General features: G+C 44.9%; 1 protein-coding gene across 1 annotated transcript in view; it reads left to right on the top strand.

Annotated features, from left to right (window-relative positions):
- adamtsl3 (ADAMTS-like 3) overlaps window positions 1-20,229 on the top strand; it is a 229,605-nt gene that overhangs the window by 204,724 nt on the left and 4,652 nt on the right. Inside the window, exons 24-30 of the mRNA XM_029720791.1 lie at window positions 2,475-2,602; window positions 3,692-3,820; window positions 9,631-9,816; window positions 10,945-11,118; window positions 11,261-11,527; window positions 15,926-16,109; window positions 20,000-20,204. Coding sequence (XP_029576651.1) covers window positions 2,475-2,602; window positions 3,692-3,820; window positions 9,631-9,816; window positions 10,945-11,118; window positions 11,261-11,527; window positions 15,926-16,109; window positions 20,000-20,204 — 1,273 coding nt within the window. The remainder of the gene's footprint in view (window positions 1-2,474; window positions 2,603-3,691; window positions 3,821-9,630; window positions 9,817-10,944; window positions 11,119-11,260; window positions 11,528-15,925; window positions 16,110-19,999; window positions 20,205-20,229) is intronic.

Here is a 20,229-nt window from a genome sequence, read left to right as displayed (position 1 = left end):
ATCTCTTAAATCTGTTATTGGAGTGTTTGAACCTGGGCCAATATTCATAGTGCCTCCATGCAGAAGTGCAGTTCTAAGATCAGGTCTTCCCTGTCCATTAAATTATATTCCTTATGATCTAAAATGCTAAACTGAATCTCCTACTGTGAGATGCTTTATGAATACGGCCCAGGAATCAAGTAGACATTGTGTTGCTCCTCTGTCCTGGATTGGTGGTGTTTGTTCCAGCCAAGGGAAGCTCAGGCAGACTTATTGGCCTTGAGGAATAGTTGAGCGGCCGGAGAGGAAGGACAGCTCAGAGCATGGGAAGAGGACCAGTCCCTCTAGAGAGGAGAAAAAGAGACTGTCCAGAGAGGGAGTTCAGGGTTTAGGAAGCCCTCTTACCGAGATTGGGTGTGTGTCTGTCTGTGTGTGTGTCTGTGTGTGTGTGTGTGTGTGTGTGTCTGCCTGTGTGTGTGTTTGTCTGTGCCTGTGTGTGTGTGTGTCTGTCTGTCTGTGCGTGCGCGTGTGTATGCGCGTGTGTCTGCCAATCAAATGAGCAGGTCTGTGCATGCATGCAAGCAAGGACACGTGTGTGTGTGTGTGTGTGTGTGTGCGCGTTCGCGTGTGTCAGACTTTTAAACACATACAAAACACGCCGATCGTAGCAATCTCCCACTAATCACACAGATCAACATCTCACTGAAACATGACCTAGGCATCCCAAATGGCACTCTATTCCCTATGTAGTACACTACTTTTGACCAGGGCCCATAGGGTAATAGAGTGCCATTTGGGATGCGTGCATTAACTCAATGAAAATATGAAAGAGAGGTTCAGCATCATTAAATGAAATTAGATCTTTAATCGGCTGATTAATTTGATTAGACTAGATCAGGACTTTACGTTTTATTCTGATTTCATGCACTAATAGCGTCTGCACACACACACACACACACAGAGAGACAGACAGACGATGCACACACGCTATACGCACGCACACTCAGACACAACACACCCACACAATTACATACACACACGTAGCTGTTGTCTTAACTGGGGTTTGACCCAGTCTGAGATAGTTTGTTTGTAATAGTTTTATGTCATGTGACTGCTGAGAGATCATAGGCTGTACAGTTCTAGACTCTGGTCATGTGACTGATGAGAGATCATAGGCTGTATAGTTCTAGACTCTGGTCATGTGACTGCTCATAGGCTGTACAGTTCTAGACTCTGGTCATGTGACTGATGAGAGATCATAGGCTGTACAGTTCTAGACTCTGGTCATGTGACTGATGAGAGATCATACAGTAGGTATACAGTTCTAGACTCTGGTCATGTGACTACTCATAGGCTGTACAGTTCTAGACTCTGTTCAAGTGACTGATGAGAGATCATACAGTAGGTATACAGTTTTAGACTCTGGTCATGTGACTGCTCATAGGCTGTACAGTTCTAGACTCTGGTCATGTGACTGAGAGATCATAGGCTGTACAGTTCTAGACTCTGGTCATGTGACTGATGAGAGATCATAGGTTGTACAGTTCTTGACTCTGGTCATGTGACTGCTGAGAGATCATACAGTAGGTGTACAGTTCTAGACTTTGGTCATGTGACTGCTGAGAGATCATACAGTAGGTGTACAGTTCTAGACTTTGGTCATGTGACTGCTGAGAGATCATACAGTAGGTGTACAGTTCTAGACTCTGGTCATGTGACTGCTGAGAGATCATACAGTAGGTGTACAGTTCTAGACTCTGGTCATGTGACTGCTGAGAGATCATACAGTAGGCATACAGTTCTAGACTCTGGCTTTGTGGATGAGATGGTAATCACGAGACAGCCCTGCCACAAAGGTCAAGAATAGTGAATTATTTAAACAAACTTGTATTGCCAAGCTGTCTGTAGTGTTTCAGTTAATTCTGATGTATAACAAGTTAACGTGAATTATGATGTATAACATGTTAACGTGAATTATGATGTATAACATGTTAACGTGAATTATGATGTATAACATGTTAACATGAATTAGGATGTATAACATGTTAACGTGAATTCTGATGTAAAACATGTTAACGTGAATTCTGATGTATAACATGTTAACGTGAATTCTGATGTATAACATGTTAACGTGAATTATGATGTATAACATGTTAACGTGAATTATGATGTATAACATGTTAACGTGAATTCTGATGTATAACATGTTAACGTGAATTCTGATGTATAACATGTTAACGTGAATTCTGATGTATAACATGTTAACGTGAATTATGATGTATAACATGTTAACGTGAATTCTGATGTATAACATGTTAACGTGAATTTGGATGAATAACATGTACACTATCTTTTTTATATACCACACATTATGTGTATAATCAATTTCCATACAATCAATTTCCTGCACACCAAAAAAGTGTATAGTATTTTATTGTATCATATAGTGATGAATGTGGTTGAGATACATGTCTTGTGTTCCTTTGCTGCTGCAGGGTACACTGGGATATCTCTGGCGGCCTGCATATCTCTAGTCCTGAGCCGGGGGACAGAGGAGTGTACAGGTGCACAGCCTCAAACACCCACGGTTCAGCCTCAGAGACTACACAGCTGCTGTTAGCTGGTGAGTACCCAGTCAACTGGGTTATATATGGGAGGCAGGTGGCCTAGCGATTAGAGCGTTGGGCCAGTAACCGAAAGGTCACTGGTTTGAATAGCCGAGCCTACAAGGTCATAAATATGCCGATGTGCCCTTGAGGAAGGCACTTAACCCTAATTTGCTCCAGGTGCACCGTACTACTATGGCTGACCCTGTAAAACAACACATTTCACTGCACCTATCCGGTTTATATGACAATTCAGCGTGTTATTATATTCATTAATGTACCCCAGCCCCAAGGTTCGCCAAAGTATACGTCGTCTGGTCTTTGGCGTCCCAACGCAAATAGCGTAGTCGGCAATACATTCCTAACCTCCCGCGACTAGCGAGCCGGCAAGCAAAGGGGGGAAATATGCGTACTAGTCTTAATAAAACCTCCTTTCCACCATCATGTGTTCAGCCAATCAGGTTGCAGCGGCCTGCTGCACGCAGCGTCCAGAAGTAGCTAGCCTCCCTAGCATGGTGGTGGAAATGGGTTTTATTAAGACACTGCTCATAGTTTTCTAGCAGCCTCCCATTAAATGTAGTTCAGGAGGAAACCAATGCTTTTGTAGCCTGATAGGAGGATGTTTTATTTTATGAACCAGTCGCCGGGCGACATGAGTGTATTACCGGCTGGGTTGATTGCGTCGCTACCTAGAGATAGTACACAACGCCTCTAGGGGTCTCAGCGCTAGGGCACACCGTAGGAAACGGAAAATGAAAACAAGCGTTTCTTATTGGACAAGTTCAGGTAGTCCCTCCTGTTTTCAGGCAGTTTGCTTCCGTTTAGTTCCTAGTGAATACGAACATGTCCCAGGTCTGATAAGCATTATAAGCATGCAAATTATGAAATGCTCCAAGTGGAAATTCTCATGTATTCATAGTATGTACACTATTTATAAATCATTTAGTAATACTTATTCATGAAAGTTATTATAAAATGTTACTCAGCCCAGAGACACAAATTAAGTGCAAATGGTAATTTATATTTCTGAAAAAACAGTAGCTACAGGGGAGGGGGGATAAATGAGCCACTTGGAAACATTTGTAGTTGTTGTCTGTTTTTCTCAGAGCCTCCTGTGATAGCTGTGTCTTGGAGGAACGTATCTGACAAGGAGGTCCCCAGTCTAAGGGCTGTGGTGGGGGGACGGGTCAGCCTACGCCCTGGGGCGAACCTAACTCTAGACTGCCCCGTCACAGGTAGGCCTCACCATAGCAAATAAATCCCATACACTCTTAGGAAAAATGCATCCTAAAGGGTTCTACAACTGTCCCCAAAGGAGAACCCTTTTTGGTTCCAGGTAGAACTCTTTTGGGTTCCATGTGGACCCTCTGTGTAAAATGTTCTACATGGAAATCAAAAAAGGTTCTTCAAAGGGTTCTCCTATGGTGTTAGGGTTCCTGCCTTACTAGGGAGTTTTTCCTAGCCACCGTGCTTCTACATCTGCATTGCTTGCTGTTTGGGGTTTTAGGCTGGGTTTCTGTACAGCACTTTGTGACATCGACTGATGTTTAAAGGGCTTTCTAAATACATTTGATTGATTGAGATGCTCTACATGGAACTCAAAAGGGTTCTACCTGGAACCAAAATGGTTCTTCAAAAGGTTCTCCTATGGGGACAGCCAAAGAACCCTTTTAGGTTCTAGATATCACCTTTTTTTCTAAGAGTGTAGAATGAATCATGCCATAGTGATTATAATTATGTGGAGCTCATCTGGACAGACAGTCCCTCCATTTTGTGGTTCACATTGCCAAGCTCCAAAATGATCTACCATGTGTTTAAATTGAATTTCAAGCAATAATAGATATTTGGTGTAAGGTAGCACATTCTGGCAGACATGATCAAGCTATGAAGTGGACATACCTTGTGTTGAAATTGTATTTCAAACAATAACTTGTATCTATACAGCATATCTATACAATAGTATCTATACAGCATATGTATAGTGAAAATAGTAGGATATTTTGACCACACTGGTCTTGGTCAGTTCTAGTTTTGGCTGCTCTTTGGCAGTAATATACTGTGGTTAACACAAATGAATGTCAGCCTAGTCCTACTGCGATCTAATACGCCAACATGGGTTTTATATATCCATATGGTTATGTGGCAGATCATAGCTACGGTGTAGACACACAGAAAGACACAGTTAGCTGAAAAGTGAATGGTGTGGAAAGCCACCATGCCAGTCAGGGCTCTAGCGGTCGACACATGGATTTAAACTTCCTGGTTCAGTTACAGCTGTAATGATGTGTATAAAATGAGAGCAGAGCTTTGATTGAGAAGTTATGTTTGTGATGAGGCTTGGCAGTTGGCTTCAGCATCATGCAATATCACAACATAGTGCAATATGTTGTTGAAAATGATCCCTTTTAGCATTTTTAGCTAGAGAGGTTTGTCATTTATGATCTGAAGTGGTATTAGACCAGAGCCCTATCTGACCCCATATTCCCCATGTAGTGCACTACTTCTGAATCCATATAGGGCACTCAATTTGACCACAGCCCTATCTGACACCCACATTGGGCTGTGGTGCACTATGGGACATTGGGGGATAGTCCGGGGTGTTATTGGAGACAGCCAATAACCTTGACCAACCATACCATAGTTATTGGGTTGAATCCTAAATGCCACCCTATTCCCTTTATAGCACCCTACTTTTAACCAGGGCCTATAGGGTAGAGCACTATATAGACAATAGGGAGCCATTTAGAATGTGCCTCCAGCCTCATCATCACCTTAGTGAGAACCGCCTGAGATGAAAGGACATGTTATTTAAGTGTCATTTATTTTGGCCTTACACCTTTACAGAAAACACACACACACACACACACACACACACACACACACACACACAGAGAAAGACACAGACACAGAGACACACACACACACCTTGCACACCCTAGCACCCTCTCTCTCATCCCATTCAATCACTGGTGATTAAAGCAGCTGTGTGTGTGTGTGTGTGTGTGTGTGTGTGTGTGTGTGTGTGTGTGTGTGTGTGTGTGTGTGTGTGTGTGTGTGTGTGTGTGTGTGTGTGTGTGTGCGCGTGTGTTTATGTAAAGGTGAAAGGCCAAAACAAATGAGACTTAAATAACATGTCCTTTCATCTCAGTGAGAGGAGAAGGGAGAAGTGGAGAGAGAAAGAGGGAGATGAGGGGAGAGAGAAAGAGGGAGAGAAAGGTATTTAAAGGCAATGTAAAGAGATACTGTCTTTTATTTGTTACTTAGGGTTGTGGAGAGATGTCTGGCAGCAGTTGGCTTCCCTCCAAGACACACACACAATGCACACACACACACACACACACACACAGAGAAAGAAACACAGACACATGCATGGAAAGGCAAACACGGAAAGATACACTCTCTATCTCTCTCACACACACACACACACACACACACACACACACACACACACACACACACACACACACACACACACACCTGTAGGATCCAAGCTATTAGATCTTATAAACCATCCTGATTGTAGAAGGTAATTTAATCTGTATCAGAGAGGTCAGAGAGATCCTGAGAAACAATCACTGGACCTTCACACATACCATTTTATCTTGTCAGTATATTCAATATTGGATTCATCTCCAGTGAGTTTTGTGTACATGCATTTCTCATAAGAAAAAACACATATTTGTATTTGTATTGATTATGGATCCCCATTAGCTACTGCCAAAGCAGCAGCTACTCTTCCTGGGGTCCAGCAAAATTAAGGCAGTTTATACAATTTTAAAAACATTACAATACATTCACAGATTTCACAACACACTGTGTGCCCTCAGGCCCCTACTCCACCACTACCACATATCTACAGTGTTAAATCCATGTATATGTATAGTGCGTATGTTATTGTGTATGTTTGTGTGTATGCATGTGTCTGTGCCAATGTTTGTGTTGCTTCACAGTCCCCGCTGTTCAATAAGGTGTTTTTTTATCTGTTTTTTTTTAAAATCCAATTTTACTGCTTGCGTCAGTTACTTGATATGGAATAGAGTTCCATGTAGTCATGGCTCTATGTAGTACTGTGTGCCTCCCATAGTCTGTTCTGGACTTGGGGACTGTGAAGAGACCTCTCGTGACATGTCTTGTGGGGTATACATGGGTGTCTGAGCTGTGTGCCAGTAGTTTAGACAGACAGCTCGGTGCATTCAACATGTCAATACCTCTCATAAATAAAAGTAGTGATGAAGTCAATCTCTCCTCCACTTTCAGCCAGGAGAGATTGACATGCATATTATTAATATTAGCTCTCTGTGTACATCCAAGGGCCAGCTGTGCTGCCCTGTTCGGAGCCAATTGCAATTTTCCTAAGTTATTTTTTGTGGCACGTAACCACACGTCTGAACAGTGGTCAAGGTGTGACAAAACTAGGGCCTGTAGGACCTGCCTTGTTGATAGTGTTGTTAAGAAGGCAGAGCATGGCTTTATTATAGACAGACTTCTCCCCATCTTAGCAACTACTGCATCAATATGTTTTGACAATGACAGTTTACAATCTAGGGTTACTCCTAGCAGTTTAGTCATCTCAACTTGCTCAATTTCCACATTATATGTCTATGTATGCTGATAATTATACAACACGTGGGTCTAATCCTGGATGCTAATTGGTTAAAACAGCGTTCCAGCCAGTGTCTATTCCACAAATTACCACCGGCTAAGGCTATGACTGTCACGCCCTGACCTTAGAGATCCTTTTTATTCTCTATTTGGTTAGGTCAGGGTGTGAGTAGGGTGGGCAATCTATTTTTTCTATTTCTTTGTTGGCCGGGTATGGTTCCCAATCAGAGGCAGCTGTCTATCGTTGTCTCTGATTGGGGATCATACTTAGCCTCCAGCAGGGGTTCCCAGTCCGGAGCCTCCAGCGGGGGTTCCCAGTCCGGAGCCTTCTGCGACGATCTACGGTCCGGAGCCATCTGCGACGATCCGCGGTCAGGAGTCCCCGGCGACGATCCGCGGTCAGGAGTCCCCGGCGACGGTCCGCGGTCCGGAGCCTCCAGCGACGGTTCCCTGTCCGGAGTCCCCGGCGACGGTTCCCTGTCCGGAGTCCCCGGCGACGGTTCCCTGTCCGGAGTCCCCGGCGACGATCTACGGTCCGGAGTCCCCGGCGACGATTCACGGTCCGGAGCTTCCGGCGACGATCCCCGCACCAGAGGCGCCACCGAAGTTGGCAGAGCCACGAGCGGAGCGGCGTCTGCGTCTCTCACCGGAGCCGCCACCGAGGGGAGATGCCCACCCGGACCCTCCCCTATAGGTTCAGGTTTGCGGCCGGAGTCCGCACCTTTGGGGGGGGGTACTGTCACGCCCTGACCTTAGAGATCCTTTTTATTCTCTATTTGGTTAGGTCAGGGTGTGACTAGGGTGGGCAATCTATGTTTTCTATTTCTTTGTTGGCCGGGTATGGTTCCCAATCAGAGGCAGCTGTCTATCATTGTCTCTGATTGGGGATCATACTTAGGCAGCTTTTTCCCACCTGTAGTTTGTGGGATCTTGGTTTGGTACTGTGCTGTTTATGCCCTACTAAACATTACATTTCTTTGTATTTTTTTTTTTTTCGGTGTTCATTTAATAAAGTAAGATGTACGCCTACCACACTGCACCTTGGTCCGACCATCATTACAACGATATTCGTAACAATGACGTTGAAATGTTTATTTACTGTTCAAACTCACTGCACAGTCAACTGTCTTATCAGCCCAGCCAGGCAATTTATAAACTCTATCTCTACCGTAAAAAAGCATGTAGACATTATCTCCCCATTATTTTAGACTAGCAATATATCCTGCCAATATATCCTGCAAACACCGGCTTCTCAGGCATTATCACTTAAATGACAGTTGTTACGTGGTATTGGTTAGTTAGTTGAATAGAGGTGATACAACATGTGGTAGAGACCATTCTCAACACATGAACCAGAAGAGGTCACAGGAGCAGATATGGGGTACTGCTCAGTGGAGGCTGGTGGGAGGAGCTATAGGAGTACGGGCTCATAGTAATGGCTTGAATAAATGGAACGGTATCAAACACATCAAATATATGGAAATTCCATTCCAGCCATTACAATGAGCCCATCTTTATGCTATAGGAAGCCCATATTCCTATCGCATGAAGATGGCGACCTCCATGTAATTACCACAAATGCCTAATTTGCTTAGTTCGCCATATTGTACAATGCTTTCCATTACACATGTTTTGTATTGGCATTGGCACAGTAAACATGATCCCAGTTCTAGCTCCAAAGATGGCGGCAGTCAGAAAAAACGAAACAAGTAGATTGTGCTGATTTACTGGCACATTGGACCATGTCGCACGCCGTAGTTTAAGAACTCTTTGGGTAGTGCTATAAACAATGACTTCATATCTGAATTCCTCCATCTTTATGCACTTTCGCCTTTGAAATGGAATTGACCCCCGTCCTGATTCATAGATTGACTATGTGAGACAAAACAGAATGAGCTTGTCTAGTAACAGTCTGGCCGTGGCTGCTCAGACCCAATAGCAATACGTTTGAATAACTGTAGCCAAGTACAAGCCAATAGGCACATGCTGTTCAGGGCTGCGTCCCAAACGGTAACCGATTCTCTATATAGTGCACTCATTTTGACCAGGGCCCATACGGAAATAGTGCACTGCATAAGGAATAGGGTGCCATTTGGGACTATACTGCATGTGTGTATCTGAAGGGAGTGGTTAAGACGTAAGGATTGGCATCCTGTGCTCTGATTTGTCCCAGTGATCTGTAATAACCAGTCTCAAGTAGTCTAATCAGTCTCTCTGTCATCAGGGCGTTCATCTATGTTGGACATTCTGTGTTTTTGTGTCTTTAAAGTTAAGTATTCTGTGATTTGTGGGATGTCTGAATTAGTTATCCTCAGTCTTGTCTCTTACACTAGTGCTCTCTGTCTGTCTGTCTGTCTGTCTGCGTCTCTCTGTCACTCTCTCTCTCTCTCTCTCTCTCTCTACCTCTTCTCTCTCCCCCTCCTCTCCCCTCTCTCTCTACCAGGTGTGCCTCAGCCTACAGTAACTTGGCAGAGGAAGGAGGGTGTGTTAGATGTCAGCGTGGCGGTACCCCTGCCCTCTGGTTCTCTGTGGCTCCAAAACGTCACTCTCCAGAGCCAAGGCACCTACTCCTGCGTGGCTGCCAACCCCATAGGAAAATCCACCGCTTCCACTGTTCTCCATGTCACCGGTGGGTTCACACACACATGTGAGCGTGCATATACACACACACGAGCGTGTGTACTGTATACACAGATTTACACACAAGTGCTGTGGCAGCCCCCCCCCGCGCGCGCACGCACACACACACACAGCTGAGGTATAGGGCTGGCGCTGTGCTAGCTATCAGGGTGGTAAAATCCATCTCCTCTCAAATGTTAATCAAACCTCATTGTGGCACACACACACACACACACGCTACCCTGACCAAACCAGGGTGGTCCAAGAACGATTATCCTGAAATATTTGTCTAACACTCAGACATTCACTAAACATGCTCTGTATTCTGTACCGACCATGGTCTACATTTCTCCTCTTACATGATGTCTGTTACTCTGGAACATATCCTAACCTACTGTAAACCTCCACACAACATGATGATAACCTACTGTAAACCTCCAAACAACATAATGACAACCTACTGTAAACCTCCATACAATGTGATGTTATCTTACTGTAAACCTCCACACAACATGATGACAACCTACTGCAAACCTCCATACAATGTGATGTTATCTTACTGTAAACCTCCACACAACATGATGATAACCTACTGTAAACCTCCAAACAACATGATGACAACCTACTGTATATCTCCATACAATGTGATGTTATCTTACTGTAAACCTCCACACAACATGACAACCTACTGTAAACCTCCATACAATGTGATGTTATCTTACTGTAAACCTCCACACAACATGATGACAACCTACTGCAAACCTCCATACAATGTGATGTTATCTTACTGTAAGCCTCCATACAACATGATGATAACCTACTGTAAACCTCCATACAACATGATGATAACCTACTGTAAACCTCCATACAACATGATGATAACCTACTGTAAACCTTAATACACCATGATGATATGTTGAATCATACCAGGACTAATACAGAAATGAGACGAGGGATTAATCAAACTATGACAACACTTGAAGCCTGTCCTGAAGGCCCTAGTTAGAACATGGTAGGGGAGGAGGAAAGAAACATTCTGCCATATTGTTTAGATTTGACTGTGGTTTCACTTTTCTTGCCCCAGTGAATTATTGATTGACTGATGGATTTATTAATTGATTGATGGATTGATTGACAGGTCCAGCTCCAGACCCAGCTCCAGACCCAGCTCCAGGCCCAGCTCCAGACCCAGCTCCAGGCAGAGGTTCTACAATGTCCCAGCAGTTCAAGGAGCTGAGCAGGAGGAGAGTCCTCATGGCTTCACGCATGGGAACCACTGTGACCATCAGACCTGGAGACATGCTACGCATAGGTACTGCACACACACTTACACAAGTATGAATGAATGCACACACACACACACACACACACACACACACACACACACACACACACACACACACACACACACACACACACACATAATGACCAATGGCCTCCCTCTCTCCTTCCAGGATGCCCAGTGGTTCCAGACCATAGAGGGCCTGTCCGTTGGGACTACCAGAACCACACTCTGAAGGAGTCCACCTGGACCGGACCAGACCTTTCCCCAGGACAGAGGCTGGGTCCTGGGCAGGATCTTCAGTACCGTATACTGGTGGGAGGTCGTGTTCTGGAGGTGAACACGGTGCAGGGAAGGTTCTCCGGACACTACCGGTGCCAGACCCCCATCCATGACAACACACAGCTGCTGTCCGCTTGGATCCACGTCCATGCTGAAGGTGTGTGTGTGTGCGTGCCTGCGTGTGCAGTTTACGCACAACTTTCTGCTGGCCATAATTTATAACATTTAATGAGACCCACTCCACAAAGTTCTCATAACGTTCCATGTACTGTAAATTCCGGACTATAAGCCGCAACTTTTTTCCCAGGCTTTGAACCTCGCGGCTTAAACAATGACGCGGCTAATATATGGATTTTTCCCGCTTTCAATTTTTTTTTTTTTTTTAAAAACACATTCTGTGACGTGCTCAGTTTTTTGGCGGCATGAAGCTTTCATTAGACCAATGAAATTGCCGAACGGGTTAATAACCTCTTACAGCTCCTTGGTCACAAACAGTGACGAGAGCGACAATGAAAACGATCCAATATCGGATGAAGCAATTCTGAGGCTATTCAACTCAGACACCGAAGGAATGACTTCAGTGGTTTCAGTGCACAGGAGGAGGAAGATAGTGACCAATGACTTTCTTGGTAGGCTACTGTTTACTGCAAATTATTATTTTTTTGTTACAAGCCGTGTTTCGTTAAAGCCTATTTATTTTTGTTACAAGCCGTGCTTCGTTAAAGCCTATTTATTTTTGTTACAAGCCGTGTTTCGTTAAAGCCTATTTATTTTTGTTACAAGCCGTGTTTCGTTAAAGCCTGTGTAAGGTTCATTTGTTTCAATGTACCGGTAGGCACCTGCGGCTTATAGACATGTGCGGCTTATTTATGTTCAACATATATATATTTTTTTAATTCAGTGGGTGCGGCTTATATTTAGGTGCGCTCAATAGTCCGGATATTACGGTAATTCATTGTAATTACAGGTATGTGTGCAGTCCGATGTTACGCTGAACTGACGTGTGTGTGTGTGTGTGTGTGTGTCTATTCACTGACTTCTAATGCTCTTATTGTACATATCAACCCATTCCCTTTGTAGAGCTCCGTTAAGCCTCCCTTCTCCCTCCCCTTATGTCCTGTTCTGAATAACTGGATCAAACACACACATGATGGCTATTGTGCTGTCAGGTCCAACCTCACTTTCAGTGTTTGTCCCAAATGGCACCCTATTTCCTACATAGTGCACTACTATTGACCAGAGCACTATGGATACATAGTGCACTACTTTTGCACTATGTAGGGAATATTGTATAGTTTGGAACACAATCTCAGCCTCTCTGTGGATACAGCTGTTAGCTATCACCAGACCCCAATTAACATGGGAATTTGTACCACTCACAGTCATCAGAACATATCTTTCTTCTGAAGAATTTTTATAATTCAGACATGAGGGAAGTGGAGGAGTATGACAAGAGAGAGACAGAGAAAGAGGGAGACAGAGGGAGAGGGAGAGAGAGAGAGAGAGACAGGGAGAGAGATGGAGAGAGAGAGAGAGAGAGAGAGAGAGAAAGAAAGAATCCGGCAGGTCAATACAAGCAATGTCTCAGGCATGGTAGTGACCTTAAGCCCTAAACCATGTATCGTTTTAAGCTGTGCCAAAACCTCTTGAACCCCATGTTGTTTCTAGTTAAAGTTCCCTTCTGTCCATTCTGTGTCCTGAACCGAAGCGTTAGTGGGCTCTGGAAGAGCTTAGGCAGAGGGCTGGGACAATTATCAGTAGACTCAAAATATGCAGCAGCCCCAGGTTACGTCGCAAATGGCACCCTTTTCCATAGTGCACTACTACCTGTAGGCCCTGGTCAAAAGTTGTGCACTATGTAGGGAATAGGGTGACAGGCCTGCAGTGTACTGTAGCTAGCTGTGCCTCAACCTTTTATTCGTCGTAATGGGAAGTATTTGAATGACAGTAATGTGATATTATTGAATAAAAATGATAGGCCCAGTGTTGGCCAAACCATAGTTTGTTTTACTGCTATGCTGTGGTATGAAGTCAAACTGGATAATGAGGATTTGGTTTGCTCTACTTGGTGTCGATGGGTCAGTGGGTGTGGTGGTGGTGGGTGGGTCAGTGGATGTACTAGTGGGTGGGTCAGTGAGTGTGGTGGTGGGTGGGTCAGTGGATGTACTAGTGGGTGGGTCAGTGAGTGTGGTGGTGGGTGGGTCAGTGGATGTACTAGTGGGTGGGTCAGTGAGTGTGGTGGTGGGTGGGTCAGTGGATGTACTAGTGGGTGGGTCAGTGGATGTACTAGTGGGTGGGTCAGTGAGTGTGGTGGTGGGTGGGTCAGTCGATGTACTAGTGGGTGGGTCAGTGAGTGTGGTGTTGGTGGGTGTGGTGGTGGGTGGGTCAGTGGATGTACTAGTGGGTGGGTCAGTGAGTGTGGTGGTGGGTGGGTCAGTGGATGTACTAGTGGGTGGGTCAGTGAGTGTGGTGGTGGGTGGGTCAGTGAGTGTGGTGGTGGGTGGGTCAGTGGGTGTTCTAGTGGGTGGGTCAGTGGGTGTGGTGGTGAGTGTGGTGGTGGGTGGGTCAGTGGATGTACTAGTGGGTGGGTCAGTGGGTGTGGTGGTGAGTGGGTCAGTGGGTGTACTAGTGGGTGGGTCAGTGGGTGTGGTGGTGAGTGTGGTGGTGGGTGGGTCAGTGTGTGTACTAGTGGATGGGTCAGTGGGTGTGGTGGTGGGTGGGTCAGTGGATGTACTAGTGGGTGGGTCAGTAGGTGTGGTGGTGGGTGGGTCAGTGGGTGTACTAGTGGGTGGGTCAGTTGGTGTGGTGGTGGGTGGGTCAGTGGGTGTACTAGTCAGTGGGTCAGTGGATGTACTAGTGGGTGGGTCAGTGGGTGTACTAGTGGATGGGTCAGTGGGTGTGGTGGTGGGTGGGTCAGTGGGTGTGGTGGTGGGTGGGTCAGTGGGTATGGTGGTGGGTGGGTCAGTGGGTGTACTAGTGGGTGGGTCAGTGGGTGTACTAGTGGGTGGGTCAGTGGGTGTGGTGGTGAGTGTGGTGGTGGGTGGGTCAGTGGGTGTACTAGTGGGTGGGTCAGTGGGTGTGGTGTTGGGTGGGTCAGTGGATGTACTAGTGGATGGGTCAGTAGGTGTGGTGGTGGGTGGGTCAGTGGGTGTACTAGTGGGTGGGTCAGTGGGTGTACTAGTGGGTGGGTCAGTGGGTGTACTAGTGGGGGGGTCAGTGGGTGTACTAGTGGGTGGGTCAGTGGGTGTGGTGGTGGGTGGGTCAGTGGGTGTGGTGGTGGGTGTGGTGGTGGGTATGTGTTCTGTAGTGCTGTGTGATGTGTTTCTGGCTAGTACTGCTGTGGTGTTTATAACATATTGTGTATGTGTGTGCGTGAGCGTGCGTGCTGTGGGGTTTATAACATATTGTGTATGTGTGTGTGTGAGCGTGCGTGCTGTGGGGTTTATAACATATTGTGTATGTGTATGTGTGAGCGTGCGTGCGTGCTGTGGGGTTTATAACATATTGTGTATGTGTGTGTGTGCGTGCGTGCTGTGGGGTTTATAACATATTGTGTATGTGTGTGTGTGAGCGTGCGTGCGTGCGTGCTGTGGGGTTTATAACATATTGTGTATGTGTGTGTGTGAGTGTGCGTGCTGTGGGGTTTATAACATATTGTGTATGTGTGTGTGTGAGCGTGCGTGCGTGCGTGCGTGCCTTGGGGTTTATAACATATTGTGTATGTGTGTGTGAGCGTGCGTGCGTGCTGTGGGGTTTATAACATATTGTGTATGTGTGTGTGTGTGCGTGCGTGCTGTGGGGTTTATAACATATTGTGTATGTGTGTGTGTGAGCGTGCGTGCGTGCGTGCGTGCTGTGGGGTTTATAACATATTGTGTATGTGTGTGTGTGAGCGTGCGTGCGTGCGTGCTGTGGGGTTTATAACATATTGTGTATGTGTGTGAGCGTGCGTGCGTGCCTTGGGGTTTATAACATATTGTGTATGTGTGTGTGTGAGCGTGCATGCTGTGGGGTTTATAACATATTGTGTATGTGTGTGTGTGAGCGTGCGTGCCTTGGGGTTTATAACATATTGTGTATGTGTGTGTGTGAGCGTGCTTGCTGTGGGGTTTATAACATATTGTGTATGTGTGTGTGTGAGCGTGCTTGCTGTGGGGTTTATAACATATTGTGTATGTGTGTGTGTGAGCGTGCGTGCCTTGGGGTTTATAACATATTGTGTGTGTGTGAGCGTGCGTGCCTTGGGGTTTATAACATATTGTGTGTGTGTGTGTGAGCGTGCGTGCGTGCCTTGGGTTTATAACATATTGTGTATGTGTGTGTGTGAGCGTGCGTGCCTTGGGGTTTATAACATATTGTGTATGTGTGTGTGTGTGTGAGCGTGCGTGCGTTGGGGTTTATAACATATTGTGTATGTGTGTGTGTGAGCGTGCGTGCGTGCTGTGGGGTTTATAACATATTGTGTATGTGTGTGCGTGAGGGTGCGTGCGTGCTGTGGGGTTTGTTTCGGCTCAATAACATATGTGTGTGTGTGTGTGCATGCGTGCGTCTCCAGAGTTTGCGTGGCGTCTTGGGGACTGGACGGCGTGCAGCGCCTCGTGTGGCGACCGGGGGACGAGGACGCGGAGGGTCCGCTGCGTCACGCCAGAGGGACGTGAGGTCACACCCTCCATGTGTCACCACCTAGACAGACCTGTCTCCTCACAGCTGGCCTGCAACCTGCATGACTGCCCCCCCAGGTACACACACACACACACACTCTCTCTCTCTCTCTCTCTCTCTCTCTCTCTCTCTCTCTCTCTCTCTCTCTCTCTCTCTCTCTCTCTCAGACATACACACACTCTCTCTCAGACACACACACAAACACACCACACACACACACTCTCTCTCTCTCTCACACATACACACACTCTCTCTCTATCAGACACTCTCACACACACACACACACACACACACACACACAGAGCTCACACTATATACATCTGCTTTTCTAGGTAAAACAGATGTGTTGGTTTCACTGACCGCTGAGGAAAAATCTACAGGGAAATAGGTCATTCAGCTTCATGAGCCACTGTCATGAAGAGTCTTGTCTACTATAGCTGTGTCCTAAATGTCCTTGTATAGTGCACTTCTTTTAAACAGATCCCTATGGGCATCCCTATTGGTCCTGGTCAAAGGTAGTGCACTATATACATTATAGGGAATAGGGGTCCATTTGGCATGTAGGCTATAGCTCCTTATTTAGTCTCCTTCTTCTACTGCTTTATGTCAGCAACTGTCCAAGACCAATATACATAAATCACGTTCAGGTCCAAGTGTTGAGGTTCCATTGTTTTTCCTTGTTCTGTAGCAGTCAATAGGGGAGAGTGGGATAAGTTGAGACATTTTTTACATTCAGCATCACCCTGTCAAGGGAAATATAGTATTCTTTCTAACAAAGATATCTAAATATATTGCAGAATATTACAGTTTTTTTTCAATTGCTAACAAGCATCGGTCAATACTGAAGCCACTTTTTCAAAACTCTTCACACAGTCTGCATTACCAACATGCATCTTGGCCAAACAGTTCATCTCACCTCCAAAACTCACTCAAACCACCAAAACACTTCATACGTGTCTCAAAATAAGCTAGTCCGACCAAAACACTGGCAACAATTCTCACTCAGAAAGCAAACGTTGTCACTCATAACACACTGACCTAAACAACACTAGCAGGGAGCATTACATGAATGATTAACTTTTCTCTTTGGAGTTTGAATGATTTTTCACATAAATCAGTATTTCATTATAGAATAAGAATAGCACATTTTCACTTTATTGACTGTACTAAAGTATATGGAACAAGAATGAATCAGAAATGCAGCAATTTGCTTCAATAGCCTTTATTTTTTCTATGTCTTTGCATATGGTAATTTACTTGTGAAAAATAAAAATGAATTCCTGAAATTCCAGGGCTGCAATAATAATTACAAAAAAATTACATCAACAACATGTATAGTATAATCACTCATATTGCACAGTACTGTGAGGATTCTAGTTCTACCTCTCTCTTGCATTTGGCCACAAGTTCTCATCAACGTCACATCTTATGTCTTCTCTGGCGATGCATCTTGGAAAGTATCTTCTGGAATGTCTAATCCAACCCTGGCAGTCTTCAGGAGAAGTGTCTCCACACCCTGGCAGTCTTCAGGAGAAGTGTCTCCACACCCTGCATTCAAGGCATCCTGTAAGGACATCTGGTCATGTGGATGATGGTCATAAACCTTCCACCTCCACGCAGAGAAAAACTCCTCTATGGGGTTTAGGAAGGGGGAGTATGGAGGTAGGAATAGAACTGACATCCTGGGATGTGCAGCAAACCAGTCTGTGACTGCAACAGAGTGGTGGAATGCCACATTATCCCACACAACAACGAAGGTAGAAGTTCATTGCCCCTCACTCCTCCGCTGGCAAGGGTCGATTATGCAGGTCATCCAGAAAATAAATGAGCCTCTCTGTATTGTAGGGGCCAATGAGTGGTTTGTGTAACAGCAAACCATCATTGGACAGTGCTGCACACATTGTGATGTTAGCTCCTCTCTGGCCTGGGACATCCACGGTTGCTCTCTGTCCAATCACATTTCTTCCCCTGCGGTGTGTTTTTGACAGGTTGAATCCAGCTTCATCCACAAAGATGAATGTATGTGCAGTTTGCCTGACTTCCATCTCCATTACTCTCTAAAATACAGTAAATCCACAGTTTTACAGTACTTTACATTATGCATAGCTGTGTATGTACCCTGTTTGGTAACGAGACTAAAAACAGGACACTTTAGTAGGCTTTCAGCTAAAATTGCAATCAGCTGTGTTTGGAATGATTAAATATTATGCTGAGATTTTCTGTGTTTCAATCTGCAGAAAATTTGCCATCATTCTGTTTTGAATGTGTTTTTAACAGTTTTGGAAACAGTGTGTTAGGATTTGAAAAACAAGTGCTGAAAATATATAGTTTTGCAGGTGGTGGAGTATGAATGAGAAAATAGTTCATGGATTTCAGAGAATGTGGTCATTGAATGCATTTTGTGTGAAAGCAATGAAAAATGATTCACAGTTTGGTCCACCTACACTTCTGTTTCGCTGACTGTGTGAAGAGTTTTGTCAATGTGACTTCAGTTTTGACCAATGCATCCTAGCAATTGAAAAAGACTAAGTTAAGCCGCCTACATATTTCTGTACTGAATGAAATATCACTACCTCTTTTAAAACCATGTTGATCTTTATTTCCCAAAAACAATTCAACACAGGCACAATCGCTTGTCTTTTAATCATTTTAAGCATCTTTTAACACAGGCTTAACACCTAACAAACACTGTACCCTTTAACACAGGCTTAACACCTAACTAACAGTGTACCCTTTAACACAGGCATAACACCTAACAAACACTGTACCCTTTAACACAGGCTTAACACCTAACAAACACTGTACCTGTTAACACAGGCTTAACACCTAACAAACACTGTACCCTTTAACACAGGCTTAACACCTAACAAACACTGTACCCTTTAACACAGGCTTAACACCTAACAAACACTGTACCTGTTAACACAGGCTTAACACCTAACAAACACTGTACCTGTTAACACAGGCTTAACACCTAACAAACACTGTACCTGTTAACACAGGCTTAACACCTAACAAACACTGTACCTGTTAACACAGGCTTAACACCTAACAAACACTGTACCTGTTAACACAGGCTTAACACCTAACAAACACTGTACCCTTTAACACAGGCTTAACACCTAACAAACACTGTACCTGTTAACACAGGCTTAACACCTGACAAACACTGTACCCTTTAACACAGGCTTAACACCTAACAAACACTGTACCCTTTTAACATAGGCCAGGCCCTGTTGTTACCTCATATCCCAGCGATAATGCTTTGCATTACTTTGCATTACACCTAGGAAGAAAACACGTACATTTGCTTAACTTGCCATTGGCTCAACTTACCCGAAGGCAAACATTTTTAATTTATTAGCCCACACAGATACAAGGATGCACTTTCATGCTAGGTGTAGGACCTCATATTGAAGCTTATAGAGAGCCCAACTGATGTATAGAACAATCTTTAAATTATCTACTTTAGTTTAGATACAAGCATCATAAAAATCTTATTTTTTGGACATAACTTGTTTACCGCTTTTTCCATGTTGTTTCTTCCTTCGCAGACTCCATGAAATTATGACCCTCTTCCTAAATGTTTGGTCAAATTCTATATTTTGTGTATGGTTTCCTAGAAACAAGAGTGGCTCAACTTACCCCAGCCTGCCCTACCCACTGAAATCCCTGGGCAGAACATTGAGTCCTGATCATTGAGATATATGGCTCTATGCATTAAAGAGGCTAGTCAGGATCTAACACTATGACTTGTTTTATTCCTTCCTTCCCCCTGAACCTGGTTCCTCTCTAGGTTTCTTCCTTCTAGGGAGTTTTTCCCAGCCAATATGTTTTGACTTTTCCTTCTGCTTTGCTTGCTCTGAGGTTTAGGTCAGGTAACTGTAAAGCACTTTGTGACAAGTACTGATGTAAAAAGGAATTTATATAATCAATGTTAATTAATTGATTGATTGTTCTCTCCCAGCTGGGTAGCATCCGTGTGGTCTAAGTGTTCCACTTCCTGTGGGCGGGGCTGGAGACAGCGGCAGGTGTCCTGTGGGCAGGTGGAGTCGGGGGGAGCGGTGAGGACGCTACCGCCATCTGTCTGTGGGAGGAACACGCGGCCTGCAGACAGACAGGAGTGTACCTGCGACAACTGTCCAGCCTGGGTTACCAGCCCTTGGGGAAAGGTACAGACGCGGTCACAAACACACA

This window comes from Salmo trutta, chromosome 29 (genome assembly GCF_901001165.1).
Source record: "Salmo trutta chromosome 29, fSalTru1.1, whole genome shotgun sequence".
Lineage (NCBI taxonomy): Eukaryota > Metazoa > Chordata > Actinopteri > Salmoniformes > Salmonidae > Salmo > Salmo trutta.
Note: the sequence above shows the minus strand (reverse complement) of the source record. Positions and strands in the feature narration are given on the sequence as shown.